The sequence below is a fragment of the Pleurodeles waltl genome, chromosome 12 (assembly GCF_031143425.1).
Source record: "Pleurodeles waltl isolate 20211129_DDA chromosome 12, aPleWal1.hap1.20221129, whole genome shotgun sequence".
In the NCBI taxonomy this organism is placed as follows: Eukaryota; Metazoa; Chordata; class Amphibia; order Caudata; family Salamandridae; genus Pleurodeles; species Pleurodeles waltl.
Genome location: NC_090451.1, coordinates 558,167,037 through 558,191,863, shown reverse-complemented (window position 1 = coordinate 558,191,863; position 24,827 = coordinate 558,167,037). Strand labels below are relative to the sequence as shown.

Sequence of the window (24,827 nt, the reverse complement as noted above, 5' to 3'; positions counted from 1 at the left end):
CCATTAAAAGCCCTATATGGAATGATCCATATATGCAAATTTAAGGGTGTGCTCCAACTAATCGTTACTGGCTACTGCTCTGCACTGCCTGTTTATTGTGGGCATGTCATAACTATTAGCCCAAAATATTTCTCCAGGAAAAGGGCCATTGGGATGGATTAGGGATGTTCCATGAGCACTTCAGGAGAATAGCAGCTGTTTTAAGATATTTTTTGTACATTGCATTTTAATGAAAGGGTCATTTTTGCTATATATCTCATGACCTAAACATTATTGCTGTTTTCTGTTGGCTATGAAGTGTCATTCATGTGTCACACATAAGGCATTTAAATGTCTCACATAAATGCTTTGAATGTGTGGAAATGCCACCCATAAACAATTTGAAAACTTGTCAGCTATTTGTTGGATCCTATCCTATTCTATTCTATACACATTTGTAAAACATGTGGCTACATTGGGGCATCGCAGCGCTAACATCTGCTTCACAGACTGACATCACAGGACATCAAAGACGGCTTTAGAGAGGCTAACTGCGAAACAGCCAAGTTTTAAGGTGCTTCCTAAATACCAATAGATTATCAGGGATCCATACTTCATGGGGCTGAGAATTCAATAGTTTGGCCATATTGTAGGCAAAGGGACGCCCTCCGTCTTTCACCCTCCAGATATAGGGAATGTTGGCTAGTCAAATCTTTGTTAAGCTAAGGGTTCTGACGGGGAGTAAGTTGAAATTTGAGTTAGAAGTAGAGGGGGCCCTTAGCTTGAAGTGCCCTGTGTGCTATACATAGGGATTTAAATTTCACCCTCTGGTCAATAAAAAACCAATTGAGAAAGACAGAGACCTGCCAAGCTCATTGATGTTTTGGGATATTGAGCAAAAGGCATCCTGTCACGTTCTTGGTTATAGTTTGGGTGCTCCCAGAAAGAGCGCTTTCCCATAATCCAGATGAGAGAGAAGTAATGCCTGGACCACAAGCCTTCTAGAAAGGAGGAGCAAGTGTAGAATTTTCGGCAACATTCTAAGAAGGCCTTAGTAGCTGGCCAATAGTTTTGTTGCCTAGGCATCCATTGACAAGAATTTATCCAACCATACTCCCAAAAGTTTTATAACTGTTTGGGGGTGGAGGGGGGGGGCACCAAAGCTATCAGGCCAGCCTAACATCGGATGTGAGTTGGGTTAATTACCTAATGTCATAAGTTCTGTTTTGTCCCCGTTTAGCTCAAGAAAGGAATTGGCCACCCAAAACGTGTTACCTTCTCCATAAAAGGCCCCAGAGTTGAAGGTTGAGGCCCGTGTTCGGGAATAAGAGAAAACACTAATTGTGTGTCGTCAGCATATGACACAATCAATATCCCGAAAGTAAGCACAGTATCTGCGAGAGGGCACATGTGCATATTGAATCACTAAGGACTCAACAAGGAGTACTGTGGCACTCCACACTTCAACTAAAAGGTGTCCGAAAAGCAGGATTGATGGAACACTTGAAAGGTCCTGTCCCTGAGAAATGGAGTAAGCCATTTCAAGGCAGTTCCTGTAACTCCAGTATTGCTAATTCTTTCAATGAGAGTTCCATGATTGACAGTATCAAATGCTGCACTAAAATCAAGGAGTACAATAGCAGCCGTACCTCCTTGATCTAATACGTTTTCAGCTTCTCCAATACCGCCAAAAGAGTGGTTTCCGTGCAATGCTTTGGTCGAACCCAATCTGGGTCAGGTGCAGGATATTATTTGCTTCAATGAACCCCGATAGATACTGGTTAACATGCTCCTCCAGTACCTTGCTCATTCCTTGGAGCAATGAGAGGGGTCTGTAGTTCCCTAGGCGGAGAGTGTCCAGATTAAGCTTTTTCAGTAAGGCTTTTACCACTGCATTTTTCCATGCGTGTGTTACTGTTCCATTTAACAAGGAACGATTTAACATTTGCAGCATGACTGGTAAGATGTGGTCTGCCGCTTAAGAAAGAATGTGAGACGAGCCCGGCTCAAGCGGGGATCCTGATTTCACTTTGTTAAATAGTACTGCAAAAGTATTCCGGAGTGATGTTAGGAAAGTCCATAAAACAAGCCTTCCCCTTCTCTTGTTTGCCATTGTTTGCATTTGGTTTGGTTTCTCTATCAGTGTCTTGGAAAGTAGATTAAATGTCTGTGATTGATTTTAGGAAGCATTTTTCAGAGTCCGTTTAGAGAGCTACAGTGGGCTTAGGTGTGGGACTATCTGATTTTGACTCTGTTAATGTTTTAACAACCTGGAACATTTGTCGAGGGGAATTTGAAGCACGATTGATTTTTAATTCATAGTAGACAACTTGAGCCAATTTAATTTCGGCTTGTTAACTCCTCAAGGCCTTGCAATACTTTAGTTTACCTAGCTCATTATAGAATTACTTCCAAATCCTCTCACACCTTTTGCATTCTTTCCTGAGAGCCCAAAGGTGGGGGAGTGTAGCATGGAGGGGATTTGCCCTTGGCGCATTGATTGTCTTCACAGGGATAGCTTGATCCAGACAGTGTTTCATCCATGAAATATTTTTTTTCATTAGCTAATAAAGGGTCCCTAACCAAATCAGGAATAGAGACTTTCCGAGTGACTGACCCAGAGGGTGGGGTGGGATGCAGAATACCCTGCACCACTGGAATCCTAAAATGGGCTGACCACGGCACAGGTAGCAATCCCGAAAATTCAGGTGTGGGTCATTACTTAAAATGGGGTTGATCAGCTGCCCTTTTTTATATGTTGGGCTGGACCCTTTTTGTAATAATAAAGTAGAGATCATGTAGTAATCCAGAGGAGTGGGAACATTTAGGGTCTTCAATGTGAACATTGAAATCACCCAGTAGAGTAAAGTTAAGCTTGTTAATTGTGAAACTCGAGATAGCATCAGGAAGAGCCTGAGCAAACTGGCCACAAAGACCCATAGGTTGATAGAAGAGCACGTCTGAGAAGGTGGTAGTCGGGGTCAAGGAACTTGGCAAAGGCCAAGCTTTCGCAGTCAGGAAGATGTAGCGGTTTATGGAAGCATCTCATTGCCTCTTTTAGGATGGTAGCAATCCGACCACCCTTTTTATCCCCCCAATTTCTCCAGCAGCTATAGTATACTGAAGGTAAAGCTTGAATGATGTCAGACCCCAACTTCACTTGTAGTTAGGTTTCCATGAGAAACAATACATCAGGTCTTTCTTTCTCCAGAAAGGTGAGTAATTCAAATTCATGGCAAGGCTAAGATCTGCAATTGATCAGATACGTATACCAGCCATCCCACCATTCACAGATGTTTGAGCAAGGTAACATTGGGGGGAAATTAAGCATATTTTAAAGTACAGTTCCCCCTTGTTAAATCGATTCAATGGAAGCACTCATCTGGGTATTACAAACCATGCCCAATTCACTTCTTTAGAAATGGGGTAAGTTGTGCTTCGTTCCCTTACTTAGGTGCAGCAGTTAATTCTTTTGTGTTTGTTTCCTGATGTTTGAGTTTGCTTCCATTATTAATTCCGCCCAAATTTAGTGGGAAACAATCGCAGTTCATGGCTTGGCCTCCAACACAGCTGGGATCAACAGTTTTGCCACTTCTCATAACCTCCAATTGGCCATCTTAAATGTTGGCAACCGCTCAGCTGTACTCTTGCAGGAAAATAACTTTAGGGTGGCACATTCAATGAGGGCTATGATGCCGTAAAAATACTTTTGCATCATAGAATTCTCACTGATAGGCAGAACATTTCTGCATGCATTTATGACTATGTGCGTGGTCCACAGAATGAACATAATATATTCACAAAAGAAATTATAAAACAAAGATTACAGGGACCTTATAGTTAAGTTTGTAACTTACACACACAAAACCATAGAAATTAAGCAGATATAGTTAGTTATCTCAAAAAACTCTAACTCGTGCCCTAAGATAACCATGTTGCGCCCGAGCCATGCAGTTTTATCATCAATAATTTTACTGCAAATGTTGTAGTGATATCATTAATCATTTCATAGATGTCATCAGTGATGTAATATGTAGGGTAATTAGCAGTCCATGCCAAGGGCGCGAGTTATAGTTACCTTAGGCCAAAAGTTATAGCTTCTTGAGATAACTATAACTGCTGAATTTCTCTGATTTTGTGTATGTAAATTCTGAACCTAACTTTGACATCCCTGTAACCTTTATTTTCTTCAGTAAATTTCTACAGTTTTTAGGTTGAGCTCGCAAGTGCTTTGACTTATTGTAAGTATTGTGGGCTTTTAACAACGTCCATCCTACACCCATCACTTTCACGCTGGCTTGTATTTCAAAAATCCCTTGATGTCATACGTAAATTCTTTACGTTTGTCCCGCCTTGAGGCTGGTTTGCCACGCCTTGCAGACTGACTTTATTACATGGATAATTGCACAATTGCCGATATGTTTTTGTGTGGGTGAACTACTTTATTTCTTTTGTCTGTTCCCTTCACCGCTCCATGGCACTTTGAAGTTTCATACACCTTGAACTCCATCTGCAGTATTGGGGTGCTTTGCGTGAGCACCATTTCTTTCTTTTGTCTCTCCCCTTCACCCTCCATGGTAGCAGGAGAGCCAAAATGCTTCAGTTTGTATTTTTATATCAACATTTTCTCCCCCAGAGTCTCTCCACATTTCAGTCACTCCCATCCAGAATCAGAAGCAGTGGGCATGTTCCCAGGAACACTACCGTAACTCCAGTCACAGGAGCGCCTTCATCTTTGACAATACACAAACAAACACATATATGATATATAGTAGAAGACAATGCCCTTTCAGGCTTAGAGTGCTGCATAAGTTATGCAAAAATGAAAGCAGGGAACTCTTAGTATTTTCCTAGTTTAGGTGGAGAGCAAATCCTTTTAATGGAGCAAATACAACATCACTGACACTCTGAATCTGCTCAACACAAATGTCTATTCCTCTAGCAGAGATGTTTAAGCATAGGATTAGCACAGTGCCAGCCATGCAGGGCTAGAGTGTGACAAACCCTTTTGCCATTTTTACAGCAATGTCTTTAAGTATAAGATTAGCAAGTGCCATCCACGCGGCGCTGAATAATGACAAGGAAAAGTACCATCCAAGCCAATCTGGAATGAATAAAAGCAACCCCTGACACATGCTTCTCTCTAGCTAGAGATTTAACTTTGCCCAGACACAAGGGAGCACCCCCTATAAGTCAAGACAATACCCTTTCAGGCTGCTCACACTGAAATTATCTATAGTTTCTGTACTGCTGAGTGTAAGTGTTTGCAACATGGTTGTCCTCCTAATGAAACTTGCATGTGTGGAGGGTGTGCTCGTCCATGAAGTCTTGCTCAAAGGACAAATGCTTTCCGCAGTAGTGGCTTCTCTATATAACAGGGCTGTACATAGTCGGGTCTTGGGAACATACGGGGGCATGCATGTCTGGAGGGAGTCTGGATGGGGTCCCTGGGACGCCAATAGTGAGTCAACCCCAGCCATAACATGGCTCATGGAAAGGGAGCTCATGGACTCCTCTCATACCACTATCATGAAGTGTAAAAGTTCCTCTGCTACCTTGATTGTAATTTCTCCAGTGTGGCCAAAGATTTACGGTTCCCAGGGCTTTCAACTAGCTCAGAAAGGGGAACACATGCACCCTCCCCACATAACAAACAGATGGGCCCCATAGGTTAGGGTGCTTAGGGCCAGGAAATGGCTACACTGCCTCTTTACCTCAGGTATCTAATATTTTGATCTCCTGAACCCGTGGTCCTACAGAATCTCTATGTATACATACATTCAGACCCTTATTTTCTCAAAACCTATTGAACAGATTCACACCAAATCACACAAATGCACTTTCTGGGTAAAAATCTAGCTTTCTGCCAAATTTTGTGTAATTGCTTTCAGCAGTTTTTCCTGTATCACTGTCCAAGGAAAATCCTTTTTCAGATCCACTGCCCTTTTTCTCTGGCCCTGCATCACGGATCACCCCAAACATTTCCTGGAAGGAAGTGAGTTGGCTTAAGTTTTCTGAAGATTATTCAAACGATACAAAAGTAATTTTTTACGGTATCCCCGGTCCTAACATTTAACCGTCCTTCTTCTTAGCCTGGCTGTGTTCATTTATGATTTCCAGTGAGATTGTTAGCTTTAAAAGTGTGCAGACTGCATCCAAGAATGATTAGCAGTTGTGGATATATTTGGGTTTAATGGCCACCTTCACTGGCGCCTTGTGTACTTACTCCAGAACAGTATTTCAGGTAATAAAACCCTAACTCTTTACTTGTCTGATGTGACACATAAGCCCTATCGTTCAAGATATGTGCAGTTTGGAAACGATTATGAGGAACTTTTTGATAAAAGCAAGTCAATGGATTATTTTTGTGAAAAAACATCTGTCTTTGTTCGGTGATTCATTGATAAAACCTGTTGTGAAAGACCATAGGCGGCAATTTGATTGTGATATCCTTTTGTCAAAGCATAAAGGTAGTGTTTATTGATTATGAAAACCCTTTTCCAAAGCCAAGAAGGTCTGGGAATTGTGTGGAGCCTTTATTTTATACATTTTTGTTTCTCAATAGTCAATTATAGTTTACGGTGTGGAATTAAGTACTTTTTGTTTTTAAAGTAAAATCACGGGCAGCAGTGGTAGAATTAATACAGCTTATTATTGTCTTTGCTGAGGTGTGAGTTTTTTTTTTTTTTTTACCACACGTCACCTCCCTGAGTAACCCTTGCACCAATCTGCCTCATTACCTTAAATTGTATATATCATTTACAAAGCTATCACGACCACCACTCCTGCTTATCTTGCAGACAAGCTCACCATTTTTGGTGGCTCTCGACATTATTAGAATGCAGTTAAAAAGTGTAAAAAACAGAAAAAAAACTTGACACCAGGCCTTTTCCATTATGCACGTATGATCTGGAACAACATCACTGCATCAATCAGGACCGCCACAGTGCTGCTCCAGTTTAGGAAAGAATTGAAGGCACACCTATTCAAAGATACTGTGTCACAAAGGATTAACTGTGGCAGCCCAGCCTTCTTTCCTGTTTCTCATCCACTTTATGGTTGTCTTTGACTGTGGTTTTTTGCTAGGTTTGTACTGCAGAAATAGCAAATACATACAAACACACATACATTTATAGATACCACATTTCAGCGGCTTACCAGAAGCCTTCTGAGTAGCCAGCAGAAATGCTGCATTGCACTTCTTGCTGGGGAAGGTAGGTCCTGTCATTTAACTTTTCGCTATGTCTCTAGTCTCCTTCTCCACTCGGAAGCATATTGTTTCGCATCACTTAATAATTCCATTCAGTCCGGACACAGGTATGGATGATAGGAACATACATAAGATGTATCCTTCATGTATGATGCTTGGCGATGCCTTCCCATGCCTGCCCCGTGCTCATTGTGTAAAATTGATTTCGGGTTACAGTCTGAACTACAACTTGTTTGAAACTCATGGTAGGTCTGCGCTCTGCTCTGATAACTACATGTTTCTGTTTTCTCTCCAGCTGTGTGCAAATGATATGCTGGATCCAGTGGATGAACTCATGGATGGAATTTCACTGCTTCCAGAGCAGGAAAAGGCTCTCCACAGTCAGGATCCTGAACAGGTGTCAAATTCAGGACACCCAGAAGAGGACAGTGAGTATAATACATGAGCAATGCTTGCGGGATACCTAGGAAGGAACCTTTGTTGGAACTCATTGATCATCTTTGTTACCACCCTTGCTTCAGGAAAGTAGTGTTCTTGGTTTTATGTTTATGCAAACAGCACGATCATGTAAATCCCCATCCCTTAGTGTTCTCTTTTTTTAAACTGTACTTTCTTTCATTTTCAAGTGGACAAATACTGCTTTTAATTCAATCCTATTGTTGTACATTGCCAAAAGTCTGAGTTCAGCCGTTTGTAATAGGGAACAGGTTACTACTGTCACTTTGTGTCAGGTTTAAATACTGTGCTATGTAGTCAACCATTTTAGACAGTGTAATGCCATGCCATGCATAAAGAATTTATCTGTTACATACCTCACCTGTCTTGTCACCTACACCATGGACTATACCTCAAACCACATCTTTCTCAGTGAGTGGTTATGACTAGTCTAGGAAAGTACCCTCCTTCTTGCATGGTTACCCCCACTTTTTGCCTGTTGTCAGTATGTTTTGGCTGTGTTCACTGGGATCCTGCTAACTAGGACCTCAGTGACTATGCTCTCTCCCTTTATACCTGGTTGTGTGGACCACACACACACACCCCACATTTGGCATACTGGTGCCCCCATATAAGTCTCTAGTATATGGTACCCAAGTACCCAGGGCATTGGGGTACCATGGGTCCCATATGGGCTGCAACATGTATTATGCCACCCATGGGGAGCCCATGCAAAGTGTATCTGTAGGCCTGCCATTGCAGCCTGCGTGAAAGGGTTCATGCACCCTTTTCGCTACAGGTCACTGCACCAGGTCACTATAAGTCACCCATATAGTAGGCCCTCCAAGCCCAGAGGGCAGGGTGCACATACCTGTGTGTGAGGGCACCCCTGCATGAGCAGAGGTGCCCCCACAAACTTCATCTCCATTTTCATGGACTTCTTAAGTGTGAGGATGCCTTTTTTACGTGTGTACTGGACATAGGGCACTACCTATGTCCAGCTACAAAATGGTAACTCCGAACCTAGGCTTGTTTGGTATCGAACATGTCTTAATCATACCCCAATACTGTTGTCAGTATTGGAAGTATGATTCCATGCACTCTGGGGGCTCCTTAGAGGACCCCCAGCATTGCTCCTACCAGCCTTCTGGATTTGTCTGGGCAGCCCAAGATGCTGCCACTCCTCAGACAGGTTTCTGCCCTCCTGTTGCTTGATCTGCTCAAGCCCTGAAAGGCAGAACAAAGGATTTCCTTTGGGAGAGGGGGGTAACATTCTCTCCCGTTCAAAATAGGTGTTACATGGCTTGGGAGGTGAAGCCTCCCCAAGCCACTGGTAAGCTTTAAAGGCACATTTGGTGCACTCTTTGCATAAACCAGTCTGCACCGGTTAAGGGATCTCCAGTCACTGCTTTGGTGAGAAACTGGACAATGGAAAGGGGTGTCCATCACCACCCCAGGGGTGGTGCTGTGAGCTCCTCCAGAGGGTCCCTTGATTCTCCCATCTTGAATCCAAGGTGGGCAGAGGCCTCTGGGAGTGCCTGAGTGGCCAGGTCAGGCAGGTGATGTCAGAGCCCCTTCCTGATAGGTGGTCACCTGGCTAGGTAACCAGTCTCCCTTCCAGGGCTATTTAGGGTCTCTCTCTTGGGTGGGTCCTCAGATTTGGCTTGCATGATTCCAGCAGTACTCCTCTGCAACCTCTACTTCGACTTCTGACCACTGGAACTGCAAATGGACCCTCCAGAACCTGACATTGTGCATCCAGGACGAAGACTCTGCTTGCAACATTGTTTCCACATCTCCTTCCAGCTTCTGCAACATTTCCCCAGCTGTGCATCCTCTGAGGGTGGCAAGTCTTCAGTCTGTTCGAGAAGGAAGAAGGAATCCCCTTGGAAAGAAGGAGTCACTCCCCTCCATCCGCAGGCACCAGCTGCAACAATCAACTGCATGGATCTCCTCTCATCCAGAGCTGTGTGGATCCTGCATCACGGATGGTGGTTTGGAGTAGTCCTCTTAGTCCTCTCTACCAGCTGTCCAACTTTGGTGTACTTCCGTGCACCACGTCTCTTGCAGCTGCCAAGGCTTGTTGGCACCTCCTCCCAGGGATCTGCAGGTTCCGTGTAGGCCCAACCCCCAAAACTCAGCCCTGCGATGCACAGCCCTCTGCTTGCTTCTCCTGCAACGTGGGCCCCTTCTTCAGTTGTGCTGCATGGGCCCCTCTGCGACTCCTAGGTCCTCTTCCAGTGGGTCTCCAGTGGGGGCTGCCTTTTCTTCTGTGGACTCTCTACCTTGCTGAGGGTGCTTTAAGACTCCCCTCCGTGGGTTGAGTCCTCCCAGACCTTGCTGGTCCCCAGCAGCTCCACCTTTCTTTTACTGCAACTCTTGCCTTTGACAAGGCTTGTTGGTGACTTTTCCATGCCACAGACAGACTGCAATCTTCCATACGGCATGGGACTTTGACTGCATCCTCCAGGAAGTCTTCACCCACTCCAGGGTTGCATTGCTGACTGTCTTCGTCCTACCGTCGACCAAATCCTGCAACCACAGACGAGTGGGTACTGGCACCTGCCAACCCAGGACACTTATGCGACTTCTGGACTTAGTCCCCTTCTTTTTTAGGTCTTCCTTTTCAGGAATCCACTGCAGGTTTCTTGCAGTCTTGTCTGGGTGTTGCATTATTCTTTTCAGTACTTTTGGTGGTTTGGGGAAAATCCAGTAACTTACTCCTTTCTTCCTGGTCGCTGGAGGGCACTATGGTACTTAAGTTTGGGGTTTCCTAGTTCCCCCAGCTCACTTCTACAGATTCCACTTACCTGAGTGGGGGTCCTGCATTCCCTTTTTTAGGGTCGAGCGTGCAAGTGCTCTGTTTCTGGTGTAATCTCTCTGTGGGCTTTTAACCACAACCATGTCACGCCCATCACTTTCTTTGATTCTTGGGCTTGCTCTTTAAAATTAACTTGATTTCATTAGTGAAAGGCATGCATACGTCTTCGAGAGCACAGGCCAACTACTGAAAACAGATGAGGCTCCATGTTTTCTGTATGGTTTCTGGACTACTTTTTCTCTTTATTTCGTAGGCAGCGCGATTTCACTGGGCACTAATCAAACACTTTTCATGGCTACCAGTTTAATTCTATTGTTTATCCTAGTGCTCCATCGCTAATTCCAAGTTTTACACAGCGCTTTTTCTTTTTATTCCTATTCAAAGGCAAAACCGCGGACCGGTCTTTTTGTTCTGATTAGTCTCTTTAACTCTCATGGCGAGGTGCTTTAAATTGTCTTCCTTATATGAAATTGTATTACTTTTCATTTTCAGTTTATGTGGCAAGAAAAGTCCAGTTAGGAGTTTACAACTCTAGTAACTCGAGCAAACGTGAGATCCATTTAATTTCAAATGCTTGTTTAGTATATGGTTTGTGCTCCCACTAGGGTCACTATTGTCTAGTGCTATTGCACTGTTTTCTGTTGCTATACATGCCTATTTCTGATTACCAGTGTACATATTTAGGGTGTTTACCTCATATTGGAGGGTAGAATATATAGTACTTTTGGTCATTGTTTCACTAAAATAAAGTACTTTTATTTTTGTAACACTGAGTGTTTTCTTTCATTTGTGTAAGTGCTGTGTGACTACAGTGGTATTGCATGAGCTTTGCATGTCTCCTAGATAACCCTTGGCTGCTCATCCACAGCTACTTCTAGACACTGCCTACACTATACTAATAAGGGATGCCTATACCTGGTATAAGGTGTAAGTACCTTAGGTACCCACCACACACCAGTCCAGCTTCCAGCAACTAGCACCTGTGATGCTCTTTTCCTAGAGCCAAGGAGGTGTTTTTCTCGTCAGACAGCTTACACTCTGTCTGGAATTGTTTCCACACAAATGTCCAACTATGATACACAATTGAAGAGGTTCCACAACCACGAGTGGTCATCAGCCATTGTTTTTTGTGCCGGAGAGTACCTTTATCCAGACTTATTTTTTAGCTCCCCTGATCTCAGAAAGAGAGAGTAGAGGTAACGAAAAGAAGGAAATGTCTTTACTCCCTTAAAATAACAAGGCACATCCAAGTTGTTATCTCTTGTATATTTTTGGGAAATGTGTATAGAACATCCACCTTTGTTACTATTTGAACCCAAGGTTGTCAAGGCATCGGAAGGACGCAATGACTCCAAAAAACTGAGATCGGGTTGTTTGTTCATGGAGAGGTCTTGTTTAAAAACGAATCTAACTCTCTCCACAATAGGTATACGGTAGCCTCAGGACTAAAATGTAGAAATCAAATGTTCTCTTTTTGGGGAAAGGAGAAGGCCCCATATGAATCCCCGGTCACTAGATCTTCTGGCAACAGAGCCATGCCTAACGTAACGTTACTGGGAGAATCACAGCATTCTAGCCTTAAAGAGTCAGCATGTACTGACATCTCCAAAGAGGCTGTCCAGGAACTCTCTGCATTTCAGGTAGCCCATTGTCGCACAGAGGAACATGGCTTAAGCAAAGTGGCTTCCCCGCCCCATAGTACAACCCGTTCTCCAGCTTGATAACCTGAGGGTTTTACCCTTAAAAGAAAGGGCATGTGACCGGAGTTGGGAAAAAAGCTCCCTTACGAAGCACTGATTTGAAACTTCGGTTGGATGACTTCAGACTCCCAGATTTAGACATTGAATTATATAATAGATATGGGCCACACCAGGGGGTGAATACACTTCAGTCTTCTCCCCAGCCACTACCTACGGGCCAGCAAATCTTTAGCAGTACTCCCTCTATCCATTCCTCCTTGTACTCGACCTCTCTGTGACTCCAGATTTGGGTATAAATGTTAATCTCCAAAGCAATCCCCTGATCAAAATATGCAGATCAACAAATATGCGGGTCTCTACTTCTCTCCTTAGTCTACAGAAACTTCTTTCATCCATTTTAAACGTATTAGAAAAATTTGTTGAGGGATCTGACCGTATTTTTGACACTGTCACAGCCATCTTGAAAGAACCAATTGCTAACAAAGGGGGAAGTTATGAATCAATCCCATTACACCCAGAAGGAGCATCTGCACAGTTGTGTGTAGCAGACGACATGGTTGCTCACCCTGAGATTGTCCTCTGCCCCCAGGTGGGTCTGCCTTTGGTTAAGGATCTACACACAAACTCTGCTTCATTTGAGAGCCAAGTAGACTTTAGTAGATTTTTACTGAATGACTTCCCTCCAGAAAGAAGCCTGAGTAATGAACCCCAAAGCTTAGTGCAAAAGGTGTTTCCAATCTTTATGGCTCGCCAAAAGGTAAATATAGAGACTGGAGAAACTTGTCCATCGTTGCAAAAGCCCATGAACAAAAAGAAAAGTAATAATAGGGCAAAGAAACAGAATCGTAGGATCTCTAAAAAATAAAAAAAGGTCAAAGAAGTGTGATTCACAGAGGGCTCCCTTTTACCACAAGTTCCCCAAACCCCAGAGGAACCTGTCCATCATCATTATATTGCAAACTTTGAATCTTGAGTATTGGATGCCCTATCATGTATTCCTTGCGGTCCAGACGAGGATGGTCCAGTCTTGGGTCACAACACGTCGCCATCACAGACAAGTATGCAACTTTTGAATCCCCTGGCACAACCATTTGGGGACCCCATGTGGCTCAAACCCCAGCCGGAACAGGCACTTTCCATGGGAAGGAAGCAGAGACTGAATTATGTGGACCCTTTGGTTTTAGATGTTATCCTTCTTTTTGACACAAATTTAATCTTAAATAGATCTAGTGTTTTTTAGAGGTTAATCAAAAGTAATGATATACTCTTGGTATCTCTGGAGGACTTGGGTTATGGCCCTAAAACAAGAGTGTCCTTTTACTCGAAATTGATAGTGAACAAAATTTTAAATAATTAAAAATGGTTGCAATGTAAAGGTATTGATGTTATTTCACTCCTGGGGGAGGCAGGGAGCAAGTTTGTTGGTATGGACACACAGCTCCCGCTCAAAGATGCTGATAGTCAGATTTCTATTCCCCATCCTTTATGTAACTTTGACTAATACCCTTTAAATCAACAGGGTCTGAAAATCTCTTTAAGTAAGCACTGCAGGGAGGTGTCGCTTAAGGAACCCCTGAAGTGCTTACCCCAAGAATCAAGCGCCAACACCTAGTCTTGGAATTGGTTACCAGCTGCTTTAAGCAATATTTCTATAATATCTAATCTAACAATATCTTCATATTAGCAGTGAGCTCACTGTTGTCTTCTGGAACGTTACAGGAATAATAAATAATGTGGAAAAAATTGAGTTTCTGAATTCTTTAAATGCAGATATCATCTGCCTGCAAGAGACCTGGTCTGTTGGAGAGCTCTTGTGCGACAGTTATTATTCACTATGCTTTAACGCTTCCCCTTCAAAGAGAGGTCACGCAAAGGGTGGGGTGGTCTGTCTGCTCACCAGTAAGCTTAACTGGCACTAAATATGTTTTAAAGATCCCAGCAATCTGTTCTTGGCTATAATTTTATATGGTTTAGATGAGGGGTCCAATGGAGCTCCCTTGGTACTGGTAAATTCCTATGTCTCTCATGATGGTCTCTTAGTAAAGATATTTCTTTTCATGAATGAGTATTGTGATAGGGAGCCTGCAACCCGAATTATCCTGGTCAGAGACATAAATTGTAAAATTTCAAATCTCGCCCTTTTCCAATTCCGGGACGAGGAAAAGGGGAAGCCTTTGGAATCCCCACTTGTGTCTTCCCCCATAAAATAAGAACTGATGAGCAAGGGAAGCTCCTCCTCGAGCACTTAAGATGAGTGACTCCATCATAGCGAATGGAAGTCTTCCCTCTGATTCGCCAGCTCATTACAGACACAAATCTTGGGGGAGCAGCAATTCTAGGCTATGTAGTAACTAGCTATCAGGCATTCTCTTTGGTACACAATCTAAAAGTAATAAAGACAGCACTTAGTGATCATAATACTCTGGTAGCATCTCTTAACCTGAACGTTATCCCCACTGACACCTGGGGTTTTGACTAGACAAAATCAAAATTCAGTATCAAAACTGGTAGAACGCATTGGCCCTATGACAGGATTAAGGGTCTGGAAAATAGATTAGAGTCTGTCTCAGGCAACCTCGAAAGCTTGGCAGGAAATATTTTGGAGACGTTTTCAGTGTTTATGCAGCAGCTGCCTGTGATCATTTGCCAGAAGGCCTCAAGTATGCACATGGTGAAACCCCTCCCCCTACATCTATTGAATAGAGAAATTAAATCCCTTATACACAAGCAATATAGAGAATACTCTCTAGAAAGAAATACTCAGTTATCCGTACTAAAAAGAAGAATGAGGCGTTTAAAGGGACGTCTAAAAAGAGATTCAATTGACAGATTTTGGATTAATGTAGGGGAGCTGCAATTAATGGCCAATCTAGGCGTTTCTGATGACTGGTAGCAGAAGGGTGTCTCTCTAGAACTAGATCTCTTCCAGTGGTCATTGACGAAGCAAGGTGGTCTACTTTCATATTAGGTCTCTATGCATCCAACAGGATCATAGAGGAGCATCCCATAGCTGGTGACGATCTCTCATATACCTCCCCCTCACTGAAAGAAAAAGAGGTCATTAGAGGCATGCGTAGTTCGGCAGCAATTGGTCCGGATGAAATTCCTATTCTGGTTATAAAATATGCTGTTTTTAACTGGAGTAAAACCTTGGACTAGGTCTTTCAGAGCTGCTATGAAACTAGGAAGATTCCTTCATCTTGGAAGGGTAGTATTATTGTTCCCCTATTTAAGAAAGGGGATCGTAACTGTCCTGGGAACTACCACCTGATCGCTCTGTTAGATGCGCTTGGCAAAATATTTTTCAAATGTTTGCTCTCTCACATTAGTGACTGGGAGAAAGAACCAAATCCTCCCCTGGAGCAATCTGGCTTCAGGAAAAAGCATGGAACAATATATAACATATTGGCCCTCTAGGTAATAAATGAGAAATATGTCTCGGGGGGGTGGTGATTTATGCAGCCTCTATTGATTTCTCTATGGCTTTTGACAAAGTAGATCGTGCCACGCTATAGAGAATGCTCTCAAGTTTAGGTGTGCCTGGTATCTTACTAGATTTGGTGATAGCCTTCCATTGCTCCACCTGGTGTAGGGTGTTGTTAGGGGGATATAGAGGCTTGTCTCATGAAATCCCAACCCAGAATGGTTTAAAACAAGGGTGTATGTTGACCCCGTTGCTGTTTTCTTTGTACAATTCAGATCTGCCTAGCTATTTAACTCGGAGCGTGGATTTCGGTCAATAACCTGTTTACTATATGCTGATATAATCATTCTGGATCGGACGCCAAAAGGATTAAATAATTGCCTGCAGTCACATCGTCGTAGATGGTTACGCCCAATCTGCCTTCAACTTTCTTTACATATTGCATCAGAAGTACTGCAGGCCTTTTTTGACCCTCCAAATTAATTGTTTTGCTGCAGACATTTTTACTTTTTTAGATGCTTTTTAAAATTGTATTAATTATATTATCAAATTGCCTTGTATGAAATTGGGAATGTGACCGTTCATGAAGGTTTCTTGGTCATTCATCTTATGGTATTTCTTTGTATGTATGTTTATAAATAAAATAAAATGTACATAAATAAACTGAACTTCTCAAGTCTTAGTGTCCATAATCCTCATATCTCAGCCCTGATGCCTAGGGCCCGCCTGCCATTTGAGTAGTAATGCCTCACAAGTTTATTTTCTTTTTATAAGAATGTTGCTTATTTTCACTATAGGCAGTGTCTTGTAACTCCCAGTAACATTCTTATAGCAATTCATTTTCCTAGAGACATTACTAAAGTTATGGTAACAAAAGAGAATTAATTTTTAAGTCAAACATCTATTTCATTTTCCCTTTCCTTTAGTCTTAAGAGATGTTCCAGAGACCAAACTGCTGCCAGGAGGCAAGTCTGACCAACTGGGTCTACCACAGACTCTGCAGCAGGAATTCTCCCTTATTAATGTGCAAATTCGAAATGTCAACATTGAGGTATAGAGACTTCTTCTTTTTATAATATGTTATTTTAACAATAGAAACGTACTACACGACCTTTTGACTTATACTGGTTCAGGTCCTCTGTTTTGATGTGCTACTCTGATCGTTCTTGTTGTACCTTTTCTGTTGTATAGAATCTAGGGGTAGCTTGCCAGACTCATTCCAAATAAAACAAATAACTGTTGTCAATAGTGCTATACATATACTGGTTTTTATCCCTGCTGTATGAATTGCTTTACATTTAATGCACTGAGTCCTATATACGAATGGAATAGTTACAAAGTGTTAAGCACTTTTGCATATGATTTAATATAATATTTTGAAATCTTGTGTTTGACTGTGATTTGTATCACAAGAAAATGTGTTTTTTTCCTAGTTCCTATGTTCTTTTTCAAATTCATAATAAATCCATAGAAGATTCGGAGTCGGACATCCAATCCGACATAAAAAATCAGCCTCTCAACTCAGCGCAACCCGTGAGTACACCAGCCCTCACCTCCCATACAAAGACTTCAAAGTATTCAGATGTCAAATCTAACATAGAAAGTCAGCCTCTCACCTCAGCGCCACCTCTGAGTACATCAGCCCTCACTTCCCATACAAAGACTTCAAAGAAGACCCACAAGCAGGTTGTCGGACAGCCACTGCCTTCGAACCATGGTCTGATCCAAAAGAAAACTTTGGATGCCCTGCTTTCCTGCTCGGCACCGAAAATAGCCAAGTCTAAGCCATCTTTGGCATTGACCTCTGGCTTGGTAGTATCCCACACAGCCTCCGGATTGAGTCGACCCTTTGATCCGAGCATTTCGGCACTGACCAAGAAGCCTTTGACTTCAAAGCTGATGTCTTCGGTTTGACACAAGGTTTGCACTACGAAAACTTTAGAACCAAAGATTTTGCCTTCTAGAGACTCCAGTCACTTCTCAGAAGCAGCCTCTCACGTGGAGGTAATGGACGCTCGTCAGTGCCAGCTCCATATCCAAAAAGGAACAGGAAGAATAATTGCTCCCCCCTTCCCACCTTTCCAAACAAGAGAGAACTTACTTTTCAGGAGTCCTTGGAGACTGCTCCTCCACCTAAAGAGGTGTCCAAGGACAAGGCTCCAGTTTGACCACAGCCTTTTCCTCCACACTCTCCTATGCTTTGGGATTTTTACAAAAAACAGGCAGCGGCTCAGTTCCGGAGATGTGAACCAGTAAGGTATTACATCATTTTGCAGCAGCAGTAGAGAAAGAGCGTCCCTCCATCTGGCTTTACAGAACCTCAGCACTACATCCTTTCTGCTATATGCCAACCTAAGTGGCCTGTTAGACAGATAACATTGAAAAGATGACTTAATGAGATGGCGTCCCTTTTGATGAAGTGCAAGGAAACTGTACAGAGAGCTTTAAAAATCACTTGCCTCCTCAGTGCGAGCCACTGAAGGGTCTGAAGGCCGTCTCTGACAGAGAGATGTTTTGGAATGTTCAAAATATGACATGCTGTAGCGTTTTGGATAACCTGAAGCTTGTTCAATGAGGAGCTGATGATGTTCAGATAAAGTGCATCACAGTAGTCTAAATGAGTTGTGATCAAGGCATTGGCCACTGACTTCCAAAACTCTTCAGAAATCAAAGGATTTTTTTCAAGGTTCCAATGACATAAAAACAGATACTGGTAGTACGATTGACCTACACATTGAAGTTTAAAGAATTGTCAAAAAGAACGCTGGGGTTTTTGGCTCAGGCTACTGGGAGGGATAATGGTAACCATGATTCAGGTCTTGACAATTCAGGCGAGATGGGACTGTTGGGCCCCGAAAACCACAACTCAGTTTTGTCTGTATTCAACTTTTAAAAAACATAACTTTCACCTAGGTACTAATACTGGCCATGCAATGTTGACATTTATTTTCCATTAATGGTATACTATCAGTATTCAACACAATGATTTGTGTGCCCTCAGCATATGACAGAACCTGGAAATGGAAGGACCGCACCAATGCTGCAAGAGAGGAGACATATAGATTAAAAATAGGACACATTTTTTTCAAGCCCTCCAGATCTTCATTAGTTTTTTTTGGCTAAGGGGATGACAATGACGTCTTTCCAAAGCCTAGGAAAGATTCCTGGGTCCAGAACCGGATTAAAAATCTTCACCAGATATTCTACAACTAAGTCAGGAGCAACTTGCAGAATGTTAGGCGGGCACAGCTCTGCCAGGGAACCAGATGTAATACTCATCAACAATTCCATGATTTTAGAAGCTCAAATCAGTGCAAACGCCGATAACAAAGAATGATGTGATGAGGAACAAAGAGACCTAGTGGGTCCACAAGTGCACTAAACTAATCGAATGCCGAGTATATGTTTAACATTTTATCTCTAAAATAATTAGCTAGCTCATCACAGAAAATGTGTGCAGTATTTGCAAGTTTCAGACAGGGCGGGTAGGACAGTCACTTGATAACTTGAAATAATTAATTGGAGGAAGTCTTGGCTGCATTATTTTATTCATATAAAATGTGGATTGGGCCTCAAAGATTAAATGCTTTAAGCTTATTTTTCTCTGCTGGATCAAAATTGATACATCACTTATGATCCGGTCTGTGGCACAGCCAAAACCAAGGGGCGCAAGTTTTGCTTATGTACAAATCTTTGCTTTCATGGGCTTACATTAGAATATCTAAAAGTGCCTCAACCCCACTTGAGGGACGAGGGGTGAGGGATAGGGTCCCCAAAGTTAAACACCCGGTGATGGGACCAACTGAGAAGGAGTATGTCACCAAAGAAAATACCTTCAAAGTTGGTAAAGATCTCATCCTGGGCATGTCCAGCAGTGTGGGTTGGTGAGTGGAATAACTGAGAAAGCCTAAGTTACCCATAAGCTCAGAGAGAGTAGTGGAATCTCAACAAGACGTATCCTCTAAGTAAAAATTTAAATCCCCAAAAATCATAAAATTGGTTTGAGTCTAGAAATGTTCCAAAGCGTGATTCCAGGAGGATAAAAAAATGAATGAGTGAGCTGGGTGGGCTGTAAATCAGTAGACTAGAGAAAGTAAGCATAGCATGGACTTTATGTTTGAAGGATGCCACTTCATAAGTGACTTGTTAAAGGGCACCTACATGTTCAAGTCTACAGTTAAGGGAGTCCCTACACATTACTGCTAGTCCACCACCCATTCTAGAGGGGCGGTCCAGACTAGTGATCAAATTCCATGTGGGGACAGCATCCACAAGATCAGATCCTGAGTCCTTTTTAGTCCATGTCTCTGTGATAAAAAAAAAAAAACAGTCTAATGCCATGGATTGAACTAAGTTCATGACTTTGTACTTGTGTTTAAAGAGGGATTGTGCTTTGCTTAAGGCACAATCAATCTTCATCAGGTTGTCAGGTCTCTTCATAATCTCTCCTAACCTAATCTTTTCTAGAGGAACAGGAAAACCTGCACCGCTCCATGAAAGACAGTTATGGCAAGAGAACTTAGATTAACAGAATGACAACCATCCCTCTTACCATATTAGGAGGTAGCTTCTAATACAGAGCCCAGTCTTACCGTAAAGATAATGGAGCCGTTAAATCTGCCCCCAAACTCGTAGCATCCCTGGTGCAGTCCAGATGCAGACTGGGCAGATGGGCTTGCCTTTGGTACATTTGCGTTTTGAATATATAGCATAGCCTCTAAAGGGGACGTGGCTAGACGGGAAGAAAACTTGCCCGTAAAGCATGGAGTGGAAATACCAAGCAACCTGGAGTCTAGCAACGCCGCCTACTATGGAGGCTTCCTTTCACAGTAGGTTTACTGGTAAATAAAAACAAAACTAAAATAACCATGAGAAAATCATCACAATATAATGAAAACATCTAAAATGTACTCCAATAAGTACAGCTAACATGGCACTACTAACATGGAGCAAAAACAATAAGTGATGGACGGAATGCTGAACACTGTCAAACATTCACCCCCAGTACAGTGATCTGGGCCTAAATCCATCGTTTTTTTGCTGCCCATGCCATTCCAGTTTGGACCCAGCCATATGCAAATCAGTCTTGACCCTGTTCCCCATGGGAACAGTCCAGCCCGAACTGCTAGGCCAGGTCTTCCCTGGACTGGAAACAAGCATCCTGGGACCGGTTTCGGGGTTTCACCCCTCATCAGCCAGGCTAGCTTGAATCCAGTGGCATGGGAAGCACGGGACCCACGTCTGGGCATACCCTTCCCACTTAGGGCGACAAAGCAAAAACAATAAGTGATGGACGGAATGCTGAACACTGTCAAACATTCACCCCCAGTACAGTGATCTGGGCCTAAATCCATCGTTTTTTTGCTGCCCATGCCATTCCAGTTTGGACCCAGCCATATGCAAATCAGTCTTGACCCTGTTCCCCATGGGAACAGTCCAGCCCGAACTGCTAGGCCAGGTCTTCCCTGGACTGGAAACAAGCATCCTGGGACCGGTTTCGGGGTTTCACCCCTCATCAGCCAGGCTAGCTTGAATCCAGTGGCATGGGAAGCACGGGACCCACGTCTGGGCATACCCTTCCCACTTAGGGCGACAAAGCAAAAACAATAAGTGATGGACGGAATGCTGAACACTGTCAAACATTCACCCCCAGTACAGTGATCTGGGCCTAAATCCATCGTTTTTTTGCTGCCCATGCCATTCCAGTTTGGACCCAGCCATATGCAAATCAGTCTTGACCCTGTTCCCCATGGGAACAGTCCAGCCCGAACTGCTAGGCCAGGTCTTCCCTGGACTGGAAACAAGCATCCTGGGACCGGTTTCGGGGTTTCACCCCTCATCAGCCAGGCTTGCTTGAATCCAGTGGCATGGGAAGCACGGGACCCACGTCTGGGCATACCCTTCCCACTTAGGGCGACAAAGCTAAAACAATAAGTGATGGACGGAATGCTGAACACTGTCAAACATTCACCCCCAGTACAGTGATCTGGGCCTAAATCCATCGTTTTTTTGCTGCCCATGCCATTCCAGTTTGGACCCAGCCATATGCAAATCAGTCTTGACCCTGTTCCCCATGGGAACAGTCCAGCCCGAACTGCTAGGCCAGGTCTTCCCTGGACTGGAAACAAGCATCCTGGGACCGGTTTCGGGGTTTCACCCCTCATCAGCCAGGCTAGCTTGAATCCAGTGGCATGGGAAGCACGGGACCCACGTCTGGGCATACCCTTCCCACTTAGGGCGACAAAGCAAAAACAATAAGTGATGGACGGAATGCTGAACACTGTCAAACATTCACCCCCAGTACAGTGATCTGGGCCTAAATCCATCGTTTTTTTGCTGCCTGGCTGATGAGGGGTGAAACCCCGAAACCGGTCCCAGGATGCTTGTTTCCGGTCCAGTGAGGACCTGGCTTGGCAGTTCGGTCTGGACTGTTCCCATGAGGAACAGGGTCAAGACTGATTTGCATATGGCTGGGTCCAAACTGGGGTGGCATGGTGAGCAAAAGAACGATGGATTAAACCCAGATCTATGACTGGGGGTGAGTGTTTGACAATGTTCAGCATTCCATCCATCACTTGTTGTTTTTGCTTTGTCGCCCTAAGTGGGAAGGGTATGCCCAGACGTGGGTCCCGTGCTTCCCATGCCACTGGATTCAAGCTAGCCTGGCTGATGAGGGGTGAAACCCCGAAACCGTTCCCAGGATGCTTGTTTCAGGTCCAGTGAGGACCTGGCTTGGCAGTTCGGTCTGGACTGTTCCCATGAGGAACAGGGTCAAGACTGATTTGCATATGGCTGGGTCCAAACTGGGGTGGCATGGTGAGCAAAAGAACGATGGATTAAACCCAGATCTATGACTGGGGGTGAGTGTTTGACAATGTTCAGCATTCCGTCCATCACTTGTTGTTTTTGCTTTGTCGCCCTAAGTGGGAAGGGTATGCCCAGACGTGGGTCCCGTGCTTCCCATGCCACTGGATTCAAGCTAGCCTGGCTGATGAGGGGTGAAACCCCGAAACCGGTCCCAGGATGCTTGTTTCCGGTCCAGTGAGGACCTGGCTTGGCAGTTCGGTCTGGACTGTTCCCATGAGGAACAGGGTCAAGACTGATTTGCATATGGCTGGGTCCAAACTGGGGTGGCATGGTGAGCAAAAGAACGATGGATTAAACCCAGATCTATGACTGGGGGTGAGTGTTTGACAATGTTCAGCATTCCGTCCATCACTTGTTGTTTTTGCTTTGTCGCCCTAAGTGGGAAGGGTATGCCCAGACGTGGGTCCCGTGCTTCCCATGCCACTGGATTCAAGCTAGCCTGGCTGATGAGGGGTGAAACCCCGAAACCGGTCCCAGGATGCTTGTTTCCGGTCCAGTGAGGACCTGGCTTGGCAGTTCGGTCTGGACTGTTCCCATGAGGAACAGGGTCAAGACTGATTTGCATATGGCTGGGTCCAAACTGGGGTGGCATGGTGAGCAAAAGAACGATGGATTAAACCCAGATCTATGACTGGGGGTGAGTGTTTGACAATGTTCAGCATTCCGTCCATCACTTGTTGTTTTTACTACTAACATGGAGCCAGCCAACTCCAAAAAGTGGCACAAGCGCTCTACAAAGAAAACAACAATAATGCAATACATCACCTTAGCATGAGGTCACGAGACTAGAGTGGAGAAGTCCTAACCCACCAGGGCTGCTCCCAGTGGTTAGGTTTAGTGTCTCAAATGGCTGTACAGACGCGCAGGCATTCCGAATATATTGTCTAGTCTCTAAAGGAGGTGTGATTAACCGGAAAGGTTGTTGAGGTATTTGGTGAGGCATCTGTTAATGATTTTCTCTAAGACCTTGACTGGAAATGGTACCAGAGACATCATTCTGCAGCTCGCAATCCTTAAAGGATATGTGGAGGGTTTCTTCAGTAAAATGAGGACAGTTGCATGTTTCCAAGTATCTGAGCGGGCCGGGGAAGGGGTAGAGGTGTTCAAAATAGGTGTGAGCATGGTGATCAGTTGAGGCTCCTAAGTGTATTGACTTCATGGCAGCAGCAATTTCTTCTGAAGTGATGATAGGCAATGTGGCCAGGGTTCTTGGGATAAGATTCAGGGTGTTTGGCCAGGTTTGTTGGATCCATTTGCAGGTGGAAGTTGCTGTAAATGGCAGTGATTTTGTTGCTTAAGAATTGAGAGAGATTGTTGCTGAGGTCCTGAGAGTGGGTGATTAAATTGGAGGTGGCCAATGGTGAAGTGAAATTCTTCACAATGACGAAGATTCATTTTCTTCTGTGGGTGCTGGCATTGATGGGGTCTGCCACAGAGTGTTTGGTGGTTCAGATCATTTGGTGGTAGCATCTCAGGTCAGATTTGAACATACTCCTGTCTCCATTGTCCCTGTCTCTTTCTCCATTTGCACTCCAGTTGTTGCTTTTCATCAGTCTGAGTTCCTCCATGTACCAACTGGCCTGGATTGTATATCTTGTTGTGTGACTGTGTGGGCCAGGGAGTCTGAACAAAGGGTGAGCCAGTTGTAACATTTTTGATGGCCTTGGGGAGTTTGTTGCTTTGTTTGGGGCAGTGGGTGTTGAGAGCACTGTTCCAGTCCTTGTCAGTGATGATCTAGTATTGATGAGCTGGTCTTGCGGTGGTGCATGTTATTTGAGCCGGGGGGTGAGGAATGCTGAACTTGATGAGGGTGTGGTCTGTCCAGGAGACTGGTGCTGGCTTTTCTGTTCAGATGTTGTGTAAATTGGTAAAGTCTGTGATAATGTTGGTAAAGTTGGGACACAGTTCAGGTGGTCTGTAGATGAGTGCCACTTAGTGTGAAGTTGGCTATAACATGGAGCTTGTATGACAGGTGTTCCATGTTGGAAGATGTCATGTCATGGAGGTTGTGCAGCTGATCGCATTCTTGTGGATGGTGTTGCCTTTTGATCTTGTAGCTAGGGAGGGTTGGCTATGGTGATGTCAGGTGTCAGTCATGTTCAGCCATGTTTTCAAGAGGAAAGGTATGTCTGGGACATTGTCCTGCAGCAAGTCCCAGAACTGCATAGCATGTTTGGTGAGTGAGTGGGTGTAGAGGAGCATGTATGTGAGTGTGGAGTGCTGTGTGGGTTGTTTTGGCGGACTGTGTGAGTGAGTGGGTTGTTGGTTGTTGTTGGTGCTGTGAATGCTGGGTGTGGGTAACTGCATGAAAAGTCACAGGAAGAACAGGAGAACATTCCCTCTGTGTTGTGTGGTGCAGTGAAGCAGCAGAGTGGGGAATGGCAGCCAGGG

General features: G+C 44.0%; 1 protein-coding gene across 3 annotated transcripts in view; it reads left to right on the top strand.

The window, feature by feature from the left end:
* Positions 1-24,827, top strand: part of WDR59 (WD repeat domain 59) — an 813,082-nt gene that overhangs the window by 273,457 nt on the left and 514,798 nt on the right. For all 3 annotated transcript variants that reach the window (XR_011199955.1, XM_069217643.1, XM_069217642.1), the window contains exons 12-13: positions 7,485-7,617; positions 16,496-16,620. Coding sequence is in view for 2 of the 3 variants with exons in the window: in XM_069217643.1 (XP_069073744.1) it covers positions 7,485-7,617; positions 16,496-16,620 (258 nt within the window). In the remaining variant the exon portion in view is untranslated. The remainder of the gene's footprint in view (positions 1-7,484; positions 7,618-16,495; positions 16,621-24,827) is intronic.